Here is a 17594-nt window from a genome sequence, read left to right as displayed (position 1 = left end):
ATAAATATTTTATGTGAAATATGTTCTAGTCTATGGCATGGTTAATAGCTCATGCCTTAATACAAACACATCTGAGCTTGCACTACTGCCTTTTATCCCACAGGAACAGCTTTCATTAATAACTTGCAGACCCGAGACTGTTCAGTGTCTAAATGTGAGAGCATAGATTAATAATATTGTGCTGTAGTGGTTAAAGTGTTGGACTGCGACTGGGAGACCAGGGTTCGAATCCCCACACAGCCATGAAGCTCACTGGGTGACCTTGGGCCAGTCGCTGCCTCTCAGCCTCAGCGGAAGGCAATGGTAAACCCCCTCTGAATGCCGCTTACCATGAAAACCCTATTCGTAGGGTTGCCATAAGTCGGGATCGACTTGAAAGCAGTCCATTTCCATTTTTTCATCCTTAATCTCTGGGGCTGATTACCCCAGCAGAAGCATCTTGGTGTAGGTCAGGAGTGAAAAATCTGTCCCTTTCCCCCTCCCCAATGTTGTTGGACTCCCAAATCCCATCAGCCCCAGCCAAAATGGCTGATGGTTAGGGATGATAGGAGTTGTAGTCCAGCAACATCTGGAGGGGCCCTAGTTAGCCACCTTTGGGGTTGATAGTCCCAACTCCCACTGCTGTGTAAAATAAATAATAAAATTCATTGAACCTCTCAGGGCTGAAACAGTTTTGTGATTGGACTTCCCTGTGTGTTGTCTCACCCACTTAAAAGCAAAGATGCTGGGAGAAAGGGGGAGTTCAACCCTTTCCCCAAAAAAACTGTTTCCCAGATCCAAACTATCCTACCTAGGCACACACACATGCCATAGATCAGCCTTTCCCAACCAGTGTGCCTCCAGATGTTGTTGGACCACAACTCCCATCAGCCCCAGCCAGCATTGCCAATGGTCAAGAAAGATGGAAGTTGTGGTCCAACAACATCTGAAGGCACACTGATTGGGAAAGGGTGCCATAGATGCTATGATCCCTGCATTGGGGGGAAACGGGCTTGATACAAGTACCTGTGTTTTTCTTGCTGGGGAGGCTCACAGCATCTTTGGGGCAGGAGGATTTAGAACTGAAACATTGGAAGGGGGATAGGTTACACTCTCCTCTCCTCTAGAGCCATGGCTCTGATGACAAGCATATCTCTCCGCAGCTGCTTTTAAGTGAAGAAGGAAAAATGGCAGAAGATTCAGTTGCATTATCTTCTCCTGCATCGTGTCTGTTTGGCTCTCAGGTTCTGAAGGGTGTCAATTTCTATTGCACACTCCAGCTCAATAACACTTTCTTTCACACAATTGTAGAACATACACAGCCCTGATATTTGGTCCTTTTCCATTGTACAGACTCAGGTTCCTTGACCTGGTTATCTGGCCACCATCTGGAAACATCACATAAAGCAAATATTAGCAGTTGCCTCTTAGAAGACCACATTTCTAGTAGAGGACAGATATGCAAAAATTAACCATCTCCAGAGATGATGTCTGTGGTCTCCTGAAGATGGAGGGTCTACCATGCTATTTGAATGCTCCATTTACAGCTCTATGCATGAAAAAACCCCTCTTCTGCTGTCTGAACAAGATGAGTCTGGCTACAGCATTCATCAAGAAGAATGATCTGTACTTTGAGAAATCACTCTGCAGCTGAACAATTAACTCTTTTTGCCCTTGGCATCTATGATTGGATGCTGAGGCTGGGTTGGGGGAGAGACAAACCATGTGTCCAGTGCCTGTCCGCTGTGGTGCCTGGGTGGTGAGGGACCTGCTCTGTGATGTCTGCAGCATGGGCTTGAGTCCCAGGAGTGCTCACAACATCACTTTTTTCCTCCCAGACATGCAAAATGTGAATTCACCCCTTCCTTCTCTCTCTCTGCTTCGCAAAAGAGCCTGCAGAACAGGTCTTGAACTTGGACAGATCTTGGGAGGACTTTATATAGTTGCTGCAGGCCTCCTGCCCAGGGAACTATGTAGGAGTAATATTTTATGGGCTCTTCTCCCGCTCCTATATGTGAACTGTGTTCATAAAACAGTGGCTGGGAGGAGCGTAAGGATATTCAAACCTCTGATTATAGGGATGCCTGAGGACTAGCAGTGTTGGGGTCGATGCTGCCTGTGCCACAAGAACTGATGGAATGCAGGAGCTCTGGTGTCATGGTTCATGCTATGTATATGGTGATACAGGCCTATGTGATGAGGGTGTGTCCCCATCATGAAGATTTGATTGGCTCCCTCTGTGCTCTGGTGAGCATTATGCAAGAGGTGATGCCAGCACCGTCCTTAGATGGTGGGTTTTGGGAAAGGTGTCCAGGGATGCTGAGAGTGCTTCTTGTTGTTTCCCCATGTTTGTGTTTTCTGTGTTGCATGTCCCCCCTCCCTCTCCAGGCTGAGCACTCATTGGATTCAGTGGCTGTTCCAATGTGACACAGAGGCACCATCGCTCTGGCCCCAGCATAATGCAAGTATTGAATGCTCCGCCCATTACTCAGGTTTACACACTCACATTGGAAAGTACCAATACTAAAGTTTTCAAAATTTGTATCTTAAATTTGGGTTGTTCAGATTTGATTTTCTGCTTGAAAATTCTGGTGAACTTTATTCCTGGGATGACCTTCAGCTAAAACAACAAATATGAATCTATTAGCTGCAACCAGGTGAAAAATAAGTCCCTGTATTATTAAACACAGCAGCACTCAACCCCGAATATAGCTGCATCTCTCAATACTGGGCAAACAATCTTTTACTTAAGTGTCATTCCCTCACTTCAGCCGAACACACTAGACAGAGTAGATCAGTCTCACCCATCACCACTTTTAATGGATGGGGAGTGGTTACAGATGCTCTGTGCCCCTTTAACAGCAGTCCAGAGGGATCACTCCCATTAAGCCCCAAGCTGGGCCCTGCCCAGGGGCTCTCTGTCCAAAGGGGCAGGCAGGGCTCAGTCCCCAAGTTCAGCAGCTAATCCAGAAAGCCCATTTCTACAGCTTCAGCCACCTCGGGGTGAAGCAAGCGTGTGGCAAGCCGCTCAATGTCATCCAAGCTCAGCAATCGAAGACTCCGCTCATAATCCTAGAGAAGGGGAGGGGAGGGAAAGAGAGAGAGAGAGAGAGAATTTAATATAGTGCAGAAGCACACCTGCCATGAGTTTTGTAGTAAGGGGGTCCCAGTGATATATTAGTGAATGGGCATGTATGTAAATCAATGCAAACAGCCAGAACCTAAACATATTAGGCTAGCAGTATTCAAAGTGATTCACTGATTATAAACAAAATACAGATTAATACAAATTAAAATTGAACTGCCTAGCACTCAACAGTGATCCCACTGCCTTTGCACTCATTGGACAGAAGGTGGAAGCTTGTTACTAAGCAACTGGGTAGAAACCGCCTCTATGTTTTTCCATTTATCTCTGTAAGTAAACAAATTTATTTTTAATGGAATATGAACCTTCAGGGAAGGGGACCTGAATATTCCTGAGGACATCATGTCCCTCCTATGGCTATAACCCACTAATAACTGCCCCTAATTCTTCTCATGCAAGATTGCCTGCTTAAAAGCCTGAATTCAAGATTAGATGGGAAGCTGGATAGGTTAGCTAACGCACGCCTTTAAAACACAGTGATAGATTTTTATTTGGGAGACACATGTTTAAAAATTCCTATTCTACTAATCAGGTCATCTTAAGCAGCAGGTTATGTGAGTGTGGCTCATACACGGATGATATTGACAACTGCAACATTGAGCAATAACTCGCAAGTGGAAATGATGCATGCATGTGAGTGAACCAGGGGCTTGGCTCATTCTTGGCTGCCTCAGCCATCAAATAATAGCAGGTTTATCTCTTTTTTTTTTTTAATAATTTTTATTCAAATTTTTCAAAAGACAAACAAAACATAGTCAAAAAACATAACAATACAACAACAAAAAAATAAAAAAAAAATAGTTGACTTTGAGGTTTATCTCAAAGAGCTGTTGGGACGCTGGCAGTGCAATCCTATACATGTCTACTCAAAAGTAAGTCCCATTGAGTTGGGTGGGGCTTACTCCTGGATAAATGGGTACAGAATTGCAGCTTGAATGAGAGAAATGTGCAGGCTGAAACTGCAAACACGAGCACACTTACTCGAGATTTACGGCTGCAGTCCTAACCCCATTTACCTGGGAGTAAGTGCAGTGAATTCAACTGGACTTACTTCTGGGTAGATTCGGTTAGGATTGAGCTGGAAGCCTCACTGATGTTAGTGAGAGTTGCTTCTAAGTAAAGATGCTTAGGATCATGCTGCACAAATGTCAAAAGAACAAATAGGCCAAACCTACACTCCTGTAAGGAAGTTACCTTTTGCAGTTGCTCCAACACCTTCTCTGCATCAGCCACACTGAAATGCCTGCCCAGGACTTGGGCCAGCGTGTGCCAGATGGCAGGATTCTGTGGGGGGCCAGCTCTGCGGCCAGGCTCCTCTGGCGATGCCTTCTCTGGCGGCTTGATCACAAGGTTCAGCTTCGACTCGGGTCCGATAGAGTAATCAGAGAGACAGTGTTCATCTGGGAAGGAAACACAAGGCTGCTGAGAGGCCAGTTGCCAGGCAGGGAGAAGCCTCACCCTGGTAACCTAAAACTTCCACAGGGCTATAAAGCTATGGCCTCACCCCAGCCATAGTTTCACAAGGATTTAAAGGCTGCAATTTACTACTGAGAACTGAAGAACTAAACATTCAGCTAATAACATCCCCAGCCTGCAGCCAGAGTAGAAAAAACATTTGCTGTGGGTATAGAATGGGAAATATGCACCCCTAAAGGCAAAGCTTCCACATTCTTAATATCTACTGCAAAATAAATCTCTCTGTTTTGCCTCATGAAAGCCAGGTTATTTCATCCAGTCACAAAACATCCAGTCTCACAATGACATAACAGAGTTGTTTATGGATATATTGGCAAAGACTCCTAAGGCTACTTTTTCCTATGAAAGGCACTACAAACCTACAAATCTCACTGGTTGGGGGGCTCAAAGCTAAATAAAGAAAGACAAATGAGTTTTTAAAGGGTTAGACAAAAAAACCCAGCACAAATCAGAGCTACCAGCTGAGATGCTTGGGAAACATGAGGGAAAGGAAATCAGCTCCATTTGTAGGCAGCAAAATTTTATAAAGGTTGCAGGCATAAGAAAAATATACTGTTATTGCAGAAAAAGATTTCTTGAATGTTTTTCAAACATTGTATTTCTTATACAGATGCCAGTTCTCAACCCATGCAGACTGGTCATTATACTCTGCGACACAAGTGATCTCCATTTATGCTACTATATCAACCCTCTACCATTGGCTACATGTCCTGACCCCATTTACAACCCCTTGTACATACCCCCAAACAAATCCCGTTGATCCCTATCCCCAGATGCCCCATCTCCCTCAAACACAGGCAGAGCCAGCTGAAGACAAGCACCTCTCTCTGGGAGTAAGAATATAATAGTAAATAAATGAACAATTTCTGCTCTTTCAAGACACCCTGAGGTAGCTGCTTTATTCCACCTGACAGTATGGCTAGCCTTGATACAGGTTAAGATAGGGCCAATTCAGAGGAAGAGGGCCACAAACAGTCATACCAAACCAAACACAACCCCATTACATGTACTGCTAGTTCCGAGACTGAGAAAAGGTCAGTGTGACTAACATTTCCCACAGAAGCTTTGTGACTTGCCAAGCAGTTTCTCTGGAATCACCTGTGTCAAAGAGGATCAAGAGAGTGGGCTAATAAGACGGTCATATTGCGTCTTGAAATAAGACATCAGTGGGCTTCAGAATATGAACACTATGCTACCACCACACTGAGATGACCTTGCTTCCCATCTATCCATCCCCAACTATCCAATCATTAACCATCAACACCCACCTGCCAGAGCTTTGCCTTTGAAAAGTAGGCGCTGCTGGGATACTGGGACATTCAACTTCTCTGAGACCAAGCGTTTGAGAGAGAAGATGCTTTCATCTGGGGAGACCTGAGAAGGAGGAACATGGTAAAGTGGTGCCAGGCCTCCAAAAGTGACACACTCAGGGTATATGTTGGAGAATATAGGCCTTAATCAAGCACAGAACTGGAAGAGCTGGTGAAATCCTTTGCTAGATAGACTACACAACACCTAAAGATGCCTACCTACTCTACCTGTCCTTTTGCAGATCCTTTTTAAGAATGGATTCCCACCCACCCCCAATTGCTCCAGGAAGCATCCAAAGGGAAAAAATTGTATGGTTGCCATATTTTCCTCCTCGTGTCTTTTAACAGCTGCACAAAAGGTAGAATGTCAGCAAGTGCAGCTTTTCCCAGCATGGGTATTTTCTGCCTCTCAGATAGCTGTTAAATAATATTACTAAGTATCCATATAATGTTTTTAAACTAAAGTTGGCCTCTCCTTTTTTTCTCATAGCATGAAAATGCTGACGTTGCTTGGAGGCAGAAATATATAAGATAAGAACTGGAAATTCACAGTTAAAAATCTCAGTTCACCTAGGGAATCATTGAGACTCTTAGGCAACCACTGAGACCTTTAGGCAAACTGCTACATCTCTCAGCCTCTGTTCCCACATCTGTAACATGGAGATAATACTATTAATTATTTTTTATCTTTATCAATACGGGCCTGCTTTTCACAGTTGTTATAATAACTATCAAGATCATATGTAGTAAATGCTTAGGAAAAGTACTGTATATTAAGTTCAAGGTGTTGGTACTGGTGTACAAAGCCTTACACAGCTTGGAACCAGGATACCTAAAAGATCATTCCACTCCTAATGTACTCAACTAATCACTGTGCTCTGCAGGAGAGGAACTCTTGCAGATACCATCTCATCACAAGGTCCATTCCATACAGTGTAGAAATTGGGCCTTCAGTGTGGCAGCACCTACCCTTTGGAACTCCATTACATATCAGGCTGCATACACATCATACGTTTAAATGTATGGTGAATTCCACCAAAGGATCCTGGGAAGTTTGTTAAGCATGTTGGGAATTGTAGCTCTGTGAGGGGTAACGTACAGTTCCCAGGATTCTTTGGGGAAGTTATGTGCTTTAAATGTATGGCGTCTCTATTGTCATTTCAGAGCCTATTAAAGATCTTCCTTTTTCAACAAATCTTTTAAGCAGAGATTGTTTTGTTTTTATATATGAAATTGTTTTAATTGTTGATGTTTTCATTGTTAAATCACTTTGGGATGTTTCATAGGAAGTGATTAATAAATAAAATGAAAAATATTTTTCATAAATATTTAGAACATGAGGAATACTTGGTGCTCAAGCCTTGGAAGGAAGACATCTGTTTCCAGAGCACAAGCTGAGGACATATGAAAACATAAAAGGAGCCCTTCTGGATAAGACCAAAGGCCACCTAGTCCAGCTTTCTGTTCTCAAATTGATCAGTCAAGAGCCTATGGGAAGTCTGCAAGCAGGACATCAGTGCAGTAGCACTCCCACATGATGCAGCTACGTTGTTGCAGCTAAAAAGGTTTGGGTCTGGTCTGTCTTAAGATCTATGGAAGAAATGCGGGGTATAAATGTACTAAATCAGGGATAGGAAACCTCTGACCCTCCAGATGTGGTTTGTCTTCAGATTGTATAAATATTTTACCTTTTAACATCCAGATGTTGTTGGACTTCAACTCTTATAACCCATCATGCTGGCTGGGGCTGATGGAAGCTGAAGTCCAGCAACATCTGGAAGGGCCACAGGTTCCTAATCCGTGTAGGGCAGCCTTTCCCAACCAGTGTGCCTCCAGATGTTGTTGGATAACAATTCCCATCTTTCCTGACCATTGGCAATGCTGGCTGAGGCTGATGGGAGTTGTGGTCCAACAACATCTGGAGGCACACTGGTTGGGAAAGGCTGGTGTAGGGAACAGATTTACCCTGCAAATCTTTAACCCTGACCCTAAGGTGTGATGGGGGTTGGTTGTGGTTACTTTCTTATGAAGGGCACACCGTGCATGATCAGAGGCACTCTCTTTCTTATCCATATCCTGGGCCTGAGCCCTAGCACTGAAGACTCATTCCAGCAGAGCTAGATTCCATTAAAAAAAACAAGACAGAAGGAATAACTGAGGCCGAGAGATGTCAAATCTGACCAGCAACCCAAGTATATGAGATACCCTCACAGCCATCAATTTAAGGAACTTCTCCACCGACCCTCCTAAGCAGAAGCCCAGAGCCACAGAAGCTCTGCCCCCTTAGCCTTCTTCCTTCAGCTAGGTCCCCCAAGTGGCTCCCCTCACCCTGGCCTCTGGGTATTGAGTGGGTGGATACTACATCCAGCCACACCCGCCCCGCCCCACAAAGCAGCTAGGGTCTCAGCTGCTGACTCAGCATCCCGTCACCCAGAAGTTGAAAAGGGGTACCTGGAGGCTGCATTCCCGGCCCTGGAGAGCCTTCACCGTAAGCAGCATCTCGAGAACCCGCAGCTCGGAAAGCCAAGCGGCCCCTTTAACTGAACCATAGATACGAGGAACAGCCAAAGGATAGAGCGGCCCGGTAAGGGGAGGGGAATCGTATAGGCGATTAACCTCCCATGTCTATGAGAGATGCGCGCTAGTATACCATAGAGAGGAATAATAGACAGGCGGAACTTGTTTCTATGGGCGGAACGGGAAATCCCATAAAGCTGAGAAGACCGGAAAGCGGAAAGAACAGCCCCTATTACGTCATATGTATCATATGTAAATCAGTCATGCATAGACTTGTGGTCATATGACTGAAAATCATTTATGATGAGTTAGAACTAGAGCGTCAGTTAGGCCCATAAAACTAGATAAAAGTTTACATTCCAGTAACAAAACGAGAATGAGGATCAGGAAGGAAGACTGGCTAGAATTTCTTTTCGGCCTGGGGGCTGCAGTCTCAATGACTTGAAGAAGATTTCAGAGTCTAGATTGCAGATCTTAAAATATGCCATTTAGGGGCAAAATCAGTAGAAATGGAAAGGAACCAATATATAAACTTAAAGGCGGGATTAGAACCTTTCTTTCGTTGAAGTGATTTGAAATAAATAATGCCATCTATCTAAGAAAGTAGAAAAGAAGGTAGACAAATACTATATATCACTTTTTGGCAAGGCCGTCCACATTGTTTTCCTTACGGATTTTCTGTGATGTATCTTTAAAGACTATGAAAGGATGGGATTCAATAGGTCCCCTCTTTTCTCCTCTGTCATGGAAATAATACAATAGCTGTATCTGTTGAATTTCTGCCTTTTTAAAATGCAAAAAGTGTTTCCCCCCATCAAAGCCCTCTCATTAGTCCCACTCGAGCGTTATAAAAACCCTAGTTCTAATTTGTTTTTGTTTCTTTGTCATTAATTTTTATTCAAATTTTTCAAAGACAAAAAAACAAAACAAAACAAAAATAATTAAACAATAAAATAAAATGTTGACTTCCGATTTGTCGCAGATCAGTTATAGGTCTACAATATATAACAATCCTGTCTCTTATATTATATTATAGAATCACTTTCCTCCAGTAGTTATCTTAATTAATCATCAAATCTCATAAACATTACTTTATTCTTTCCACAAAAAGTCAAAGAGCGGTTTCAATTCCTTGAGAGATATATCTTTCAATTTTTCTCCAAATAAACATGTCGATTAATCCATCTCATTCAAATCTGTTAGGTCCAATAGTTTCAATAACCATTCTTCCATTATCAATATTAATTCCATCTTCCATCTTCAATAGTCCTGTTAAGTCCAGTAGTTTCAGTATCCATTCTTCCATTATCAGTATCCCATGATAATCTTGCTGTCATAGCCATAGTCATATAATAAGAGTCTGATGGGGATTTCCTTTATCAGAAATATTTCCTTGCCATCAATTCTGAATATGTTGCTGAAATATTGTTGTAAAGTCATATCTCTGTTCTTCTTTTTTACAAAATGCACTGGCTCATCTCTTGAGAATTTTTCCATTGTCACATATCTGTAGTTAATTCCATATTTTTTTTTCTATGTCAAGCTCCATCACATCATTCCAGTCCAGAAAGTTATCCAAGACATTGATAACTTTATCACTAATATCTTCATTAATTTCTTCAGAGACAACGTTGAATTCCAAACAGTAAACTTTATTTCTAATATCCGTAAACTCCAGATCTTTTTCCAATTCCACGTTTGTTCCAATCTCCAAGGCTTGTATCTTCCCTTTAATTTTTCTTTTCTCATTTCTAATCTCATCAATCTCCTCTCTCACAGAATCCCCTATTTCTTTAAGCTCCTGCGTCATTTTGCTAAATTCAATTTTCATCTCCTGTCTACCCTGTCTCAGGGTTTGTTTCGTTATCTCAATCTCATCCATTATTTTCTGAAACATAATTTCTTCCATGGTCTCAGCCACTTTCCTGGTTGCCATTCTTTAAACCACGAAAACAAAAATTATTTCAGCCACAATTGGGTTAATATTCCAGGCTTGCTGACATCAGAGTGTAGACTGTACAGCCTGCCTTATCTCTTATATGTTCAGGAATACAAAACAAATTTAGTTCCCAGCATCAAAACAGTTAGTGGCGTCGTGAACAACCAGATTCGTCAAAATGAAATAGACCAAAAAGAAAATAGTCCCGGACATATAATACTCCAAAGTTCATAAATCAAATTTATTTATTTTTTTTCCCTCCTCGAAATAGAAATCCCTCTTCCATTAATATCTTTAGAATGCACTTCCAGGTCAGCTTTTTGCAATAAAAACAAAGATAAGCTTTTTCAATTTCTTTCCTCCTTAATTTCGTGAATAAAAGAGAAGAGTTAAAACTCACCCAGAAATTCTTTATAGCTGATTCATTGACAAATCTCTTTTTGCTGTAACAATTTAAATCAAGTGAAGAAAAAATAGAAAGAAGGATGCTTGCCTGTTAAAGTCCGTTTTTCTTTGAAGAAAAGATAAACGTGTTGCTTAATCAGTTAGAGCTTGATGGAAGTCCGTCCGGCATTGCTGGCTGAACTTTCTCTCATAAATTAATGAAATCCAGTCCTCCCAACAAAAACAGGCTTTGTGGTTAATCTCTACATTTCTCCCTGCCCGGGAGAAAGTCTTTACCAGTCAAAAAGAACGTTCTGACTGATTTTAGAACTGAAAAAGCTTCTTCTGAGACGAGAGCTCGTCTCACAAAGCAGGCACAGGCGAAGTCATCCTTCCCGGAAGTCCCTAGTTCTAATTTGTGAGAAGTTTATCAAGTTTATACTCTGCTCTCTTTTGGATTATCTTTTTTTTCTGGCCAAGCAAGCACTTCTTTTTTTGATGCTTCTTGCAGTTCTAACTAATAACAGTCTCTGTTTTTCCCTGACTCTCTGGCAAATCTTGCAATTATCTAAATTAGGTGTTGCTTTAGATTCTGCCAGTTGGATAGCATTAGGAGCAGAGAAAATTGCCTTTAACAGAGTAAGATCATTGGTCCATCTGAATCAGTATTGCCCAACATGACCACACCACAGGGGGGGAAACCTTTTTAGGTCAAGGGGTCACCAGAAAAATCAGCAGGGGACACACATGGTAGGTGGGGCCAAAACCAGAAGTGCTGGAACACCTCTTACCTCTTTTCCTGCCATTCCTCTCCTTCTCTTTTTCCCTGGGAACAAATATGCAAACTCCTTAACCCCCCACCAAACAAACCTTTAGTTCTTTTAAACATTTTCTGATTGACCTGTGTTTTGAACTTTCATGCAAGTGAGGAAGTAGGAACTAGTAACCAACTTCAGCATTATCAGCAGGTTGTTGCACTCATATCTTGCCTGTGGGCTTCCCATGGGCATTTGCTTGGTTGCTGCAGGAAACAGGATGCTTGAAAAGCCTTTAGTATGATCCTGCAGGGCTCTTCTTGTGCTGTTATCATGCCCCCTCACTTACCTTTTTTTCTAAACTAATAAGCACTCATCTATATAGCCTTCCCCATAGAGGGATGCTCCAGCCTGATCATTTTTGTTGCCTTTTTCTCCTTAAACTCCCCAGAGTTCTCTTATGACATCCAAAAATGGAGCAGACTCCTACAGCAAGCAATACCACTTTTTTAATGAAAGGGCATTATTATTTCAAAACACTGCAACAAATGGGAGCATAACCCAACCTTGTTTTTGTTGGAATGTATGAGGTTCAACTCCAACTTGGTGGGTTGAGGCTGCATGGGGTTAATAAGGGTAGCTAGAGAGCTAAACCTCTTGCTGGTTGAGGCTTACCTATCCCTTTGATCCTGTCCTCTCTTCCCTTCCTGCTAGACTGATAAGCAACAGGATGTTTGATCCCAGTTCCTTCCCGCCTTTCTCTGTGTTCTCTTTTCTCTCTAGAGGGGAGTAGACATCTTCTCTTTGTCTCTCCTCTCAACCAGGATGAGGGCGAGTACTGGGACTAGTGCTCGTTGCTCCAGCATAGCCAGTTAGCTATGTATAGAACTCTTTCCTATCAAGCATGTACTTCCAGAATAAAGTAGTTGTTTCTTATTTTAAAGCTTAAAGTCGCTGTCTGACTAATTTGCAGGGAAGGTAGAATCTTAGCAGAGATTCAAACACACACACACTAAGCTCGCTCAATACTCTCCGTTCTGCAGCGCTACACAACTCTGCTACGCATCTCAGTAGAGAAATTCCGACAGGTTATGGGCCCAGCCATGCAAATGGAGATTTGAGCAATTAAAGGAGCTATTGTGTTTGAATCAAGGAAGCTAAATTAGAAACTTTCAGAGTTTTTAGTCAGTGAAGAGTTGAGGCTTTTACTTCAGGATGGCCAGCATGACGGAGCGGGTAGGTCTCAACAGACTGGAACCCGGAGGATGGAAGCTTTGGGAATTTTGCATGCAGAAACCTCTGAGACAACAGAAGCTGTTAGAAGTTATTACAGGATCGGAACCAGGAGAAGGTGCTTCTCGGGAGGAACAAAGAATTTGGACTGAGAAGGATGAAACGGTACAAGACCTGATTACGAAATGCGTAAGCAACTCTCAGATTCCACTGATCATGACTTGTAAAAATGCCAGACAGATGTGGTCTGCGCTGAAATCGAGCCTTCAGCCCAGAGGCCAGGCACATCTGATTTCAATGTTAAGAAGCTTTATTAATTTGCAAATGAGGGATGATTTTTTTGAGGAACATCTTACAAAATTCATATTAGTCCAAGGGATAGAGGAAGCAGTAACAGAGTTACATGAACCAGTTCAAATAGCTTTATTTCTGGACTCTCTTCCAAAATATATGGAAACTTTCGTACTTATAATGCAACAACAAAACAAAACTCTAAACGAGATTATTTCAGAAGTGAGAGAGCAGTTCTCTCAGAAAGCAGCTACTGGAAAAAGGACAGGAAAGTAAAGAAGCTAGCAAAGAAGCTGCTGGACAGGCAGTCAAATGCAGATTTCGGGAACAGAGGGAATCCAAGTTGCTATCTATGCAATTCAGAAAAAGACCAATGTGACAAGAAAGGGAAGCCTGAAAGAAATAAAGAATTTAAAGGGACAGAAAAGAAAAGTGCAAAGGGCTTTCAAGTAACCCATGTTGGAAAATGTTACAATAAAAATAAATTCTATATTGATTCAGGGGCAAGCACTCATTTAATAAATGAAAAAAGTTGAAGAAATTAACCCCACGTGGAGGATCGGTCACAGTGGCAGATTCAAGGGAGGTGCCCATAAAAGCGCAAGGAGATGCTAAGCTGTTTTGCCAGATTCCAAGTGGCACTGAGGAAATTTATCTCAGGAATGAGCTCTGGACCCCAGGAATCTCAAACAATTTAATTTCTGACAATGAAGCTACAAACAATGGGTGCTCCATGTTATTTGAACAAGATTCTTGCATAATTTCTAGAGATGGTGAAATTTTATGCACAGCTACCAAAAGAAAGGGCATGTATGAAGTGGATCAGGAAAGTCCACAAGCTAATGTTGTGAAAGAATGCTGTAACAAGTCTTGTTTACATTTATGGCATAGAAGATTAGGGCATAAAGATATGGCAAAGATTATTACCCTTCAAAAGAATAATTTAGTAAGAGGCATGAAAGTTGAACCCTGCCAACAAAAGGGGAAATGTACTTGCTGTGTTAAAGCTAAAGGGACGAGACCAAGTTTTCCTAAACAGAGTGAAAGGAAGACTAAGTGCCCCCTAGAGTTGATTCACAGTGACATTTATGAAATGCCAATCACTTCAACTGGTGGAAACAAATATATTGTCAGCTTTATTGATGATTATTCAAGATTCACTGTGATATATATGTTGAAGGAGAAGGGGCAAATGCTTCAGAAACTCAAAGAATATGTGGCAATGGTAACCACTAAATTTCAGAGAAAACCACAGATTCTACATTCTGACAATGGGAGAGAGTACATGTCACATGCTACCCAGCAGTTTCTGCTTGAAAATGGGATTGAGCATCAAACCACTGTACCCCACAACCCAGAACAGAACGGAGTCTCGGAGAGAAAATTCAGAACCCTAATTGAGATGGTGAGATGCATGCTGGAAGATGCCAATCTCCGAGAAACATTGGGGAGAGGCAATATATACTGCCACCTATCTACAAAATTGTTTGCCAACAAAGGTGAATGGCAACAAGACTCCATTCGAATTATGGTATGGGCGCATACCCAGTTTGGCTCATATAAAGGTGTTTGGATCAAAAGTGTATGGTCACATTCCACACCAGAAGAGAACCAAATTGGACAACACTACAAAGGAAGGAATCTTCGTTGGATATTCTTCAAAGCAAAAGGGATGCAGAATCCTAAATCCCAAAACAGAAAGGATTGAAATCCAAAGAGCTGTCTACTTTGATGAAGGTCATGGTGCATTCCAACCAGAAGGGACACCATTCCAAGACCACGACAGTGAAGAAGATGAAGTAGAAATACCATATAGCACTACAGATTACAGCAACATGCCAGCACTGGAGGACAGTGAGGAATCAGAGCAAGAAGGGGAACCTGCACGGCCAGAAGGGGCAGCAGAGAGTCCTGCACCAGGACGCTCTAGCCGCACCAACAGAGGTGTACCTCCACTGAAACTGTCCTACCTGGCAAGAGCTGATGAACTTCCAGAGCCTGAGACCTGGAAAGATATTGAAGCCTTACCCAAAGCTGAATCTGAGAGGTGGAGGCAGGCACCCAAGGAAGAGCTGGAAGCTCTACACAAGAACAAAATTTGGACACTTACCAAGCTTCCTCAAGGAAGGAAAGCTGTAGGTTGCAAGTGGGTATTCAAGAAAAAGCCAGATGCTGAGGGAAACATTGAGAGATACAAGGCAAGACTTGTGGCCAAAGGATACTCTCAAAAGTATGGACAAGACTACTATGAAACTTTTGCTCCTGTAGTCAAACATACAACAATCAGAACTCTACTAAGTGTTGCTGCTAACAAGAAAATGCAGGTGGAACACATGGATATAAAAACAGTGTTCCTGCATGGGGAGATAGAAGAGGAAATCTACATGCAACAGCCACCAGGCTTTGAAATACAAGGAAAGGAAACCCTAGTATGCAAACTGCAAAAGAGCATCTATGGACTGAAACAAGCTGCAAGAGCATGGAATGACAAACTGAACCAAATGCTCTTGAATCAAGGCTATAAAAGAGGCGAAGCAGACCAATGCCTATATAGCAGATTCAAGAACCACAAATGGACTTATATTTTGATTTATGTAGATGATTACTATTGGCTTATGAGAATCCACAAGACAAGCAAGAGTTAGTAAATAATCTAAGCAAGGAAGTTGAAGTGAAATGTCTAGGCGACATCACGGACTACCTTGGAATACAAATTGAAAGAGAGGATGATGGATCCTTTCTTCTAAACCAAAAACAAAAGATTCAAGACCTACTTGAGAGTCTAGGACTGAAGGATGCACATCCAGCACCTACACCAATGGAAGTAGGATACTTGGAACCAGACCAGAACAATCAACCCTGGGAAGACAACGAAAGGTACAGACAAGCTATAGGGAAACTCCTATACACCAGCACAATAAGCAGACCAGATGTGGCGCCAGCAGTGGGATACCTTTGCAGAAAAACCAGCTTGCCAAACCAGAAAGACTGGGAAGCAGTCAAGAGAGTGGCAAGATATCCGAAAGGCACTGCAAACTTAAAACTAAAGCTATCAGCTACTCGACATCCTAAACTTCTAGGATATGCTGATGCTGACTGGGCTGGCGACACCAAAGATCGTAAGTCAACCAGTGGAAACTTGTTCTACTATGGGCAGTCACTTATCTGCTGGACAAGTCGAAAGCAAGAGACTGTAGCACATTCATCTACTGAGGCTGAGTACGTATCAGCTGATGAGGCATGCAAGGAAATGCTGTGGCTACGCAAGCTTCTAGAAGACTTGGGCATATCTGAACCAGAGCCTATCAGAATACTTGAGGACAATCAAGCCTGCATAAGACTCGCAGAATCAGAAGGGCAAAGTTCTCGCATGAAGCACATTTATGTGAAGTTCTGCTACCTCAAGGACATAAGAGAGAAAGGACTTCTAGAGATGACCTACTGTCCAACAGAAGACATGACAGCTGATGCTTTGACCAAACCATTGGGCAAAGTCCGACACCAGAAACTACGAGGCAAGATACACCTTGTAGAATGAACCAAGTTCTCGTTGAGAAGGGATGTTGGAATGTATGAAGTTCAACTCGCAACTTGGTGGGTTGAGGCTGCATGAGGTTAAAAAGGGTAGCTAGAGAACTAGACCTCTTGCTGGTTGAGGCTATACCTATCCCTTTGATCCTGCCATTTCTTCCCTTCCTGCTAGACTGATAAGCAACAGGATGTTTGATCCCAGTTCCTTCCCACCTCTCTCTGTGTTCTCTTTCTCTCTAGAGGGGAGTAGACATCTTTTTGTCTCTCCTCTCAACCAGGATGAGGGCGAGTACTGGGACCAGTGCTCGTTGCTCCAGCAGAGCCAGTTAGCTAGATATAGAACTCTTTGTACAAGCATGTACTTCCAGAATAAAGTAGTTGTTTCTTATTTTAAAGCTTAAAGTCTCTGTCTGACTAATTTGCAGGGAAGGTAGAATCTTAGCAAAGATTCAAACACACACACACTAAGCTTGCTCAATACTCTCCATTCCACAGCACTACGTAACTCTGCTACGCATCTCAATAGAGAAATTCCGACAGTTTTAACTTTTTACATTTTCCTGTGTATGCCCTCTACTCTTGCCCCCTCACTTTGAGCATTCTAACTGCATCTGGAAATGAGGGCTGCATGGAACACTTGGTGATGTTTTTATATATCTCTTTGGTAACGTTATGACACTGGATAGTAAAGAAAATGGGTCATAGAGATCCGGAACTAGATACTAGTAATCAGAACACTTTGATCTCTGAAGACTGGAACAATTACCAAGAACATACTGTTATGAGCATGGGGGTTGGAATGGATGATTCCTGTGGGTCCCCTTTCCAGCCTCTGATTTGGAATCCTATGCCTTGGGGCTGGCTCTGCTGTCCAGATGAATTTCTTTTGTTAAACAAATAGAGTAGCCAGGTAGGATAATGGGTCTATCAGTTTCACAGCAACTGGTGAAATGGGCCAGAAAGATCCTTTTGTCATTGAAACTGTTCCGAAGAGCCTCCCCCCCCTCCCTGGCCGCTAGCAGAGGTTTGTGCTT

General features: G+C 42.5%; 1 protein-coding gene across 1 annotated transcript; it reads right to left on the bottom strand.

Annotated features, from left to right (window-relative positions):
- Positions 1 to 2637: 2637 nt before the first annotated feature.
- Positions 2638 to 8559, bottom strand: UBL4A (ubiquitin like 4A). Its single transcript, XM_061621660.1, has 4 exons — positions 8362 to 8559; positions 5869 to 5974; positions 4319 to 4524; positions 2638 to 3051 (listed from the first exon to the last, which is right to left on the bottom strand). Exons 1-4 carry the CDS (start codon positions 8407 to 8409, stop codon positions 2941 to 2943), a joined length of 471 nt encoding a protein of 156 aa, XP_061477644.1. The 5' UTR covers positions 8410 to 8559; the 3' UTR covers positions 2638 to 2940.
- Between the last annotated feature and the right edge of the window lie 9035 nt (positions 8560 to 17594).

The sequence above is a fragment of the Rhineura floridana genome, chromosome 3 (genome assembly GCF_030035675.1).
Source record: "Rhineura floridana isolate rRhiFlo1 chromosome 3, rRhiFlo1.hap2, whole genome shotgun sequence".
NCBI lineage: Eukaryota > Metazoa > Chordata > Lepidosauria > Squamata > Rhineuridae > Rhineura > Rhineura floridana.
This window is presented reverse-complemented; position numbering and strand designations above follow the sequence as displayed.

Excerpts from the sequence above, each read along its gene's own strand:
- UBL4A (XM_061621660.1), bottom strand. The coding sequence starts at position 8,409 with ATGCTGCTTACGGTGAAGGCTCTCCAGGGCCGGGAATGCAGCCTCCAG. Across the intron at positions 5,975-8,361 it reads GCCGGGAATGCAGCCTCCAG|GTCTCCCCAGATGAAAGCAT; the intron begins GTACCCCTTTTC and ends CCTCCTTCTCAG. Across the intron at positions 4,525-5,868 it reads CAAAGGCAAAGCTCTGGCAG|ATGAACACTGTCTCTCTGAT; the intron begins GTGGGTGTTGAT and ends TTTCCTTCCCAG.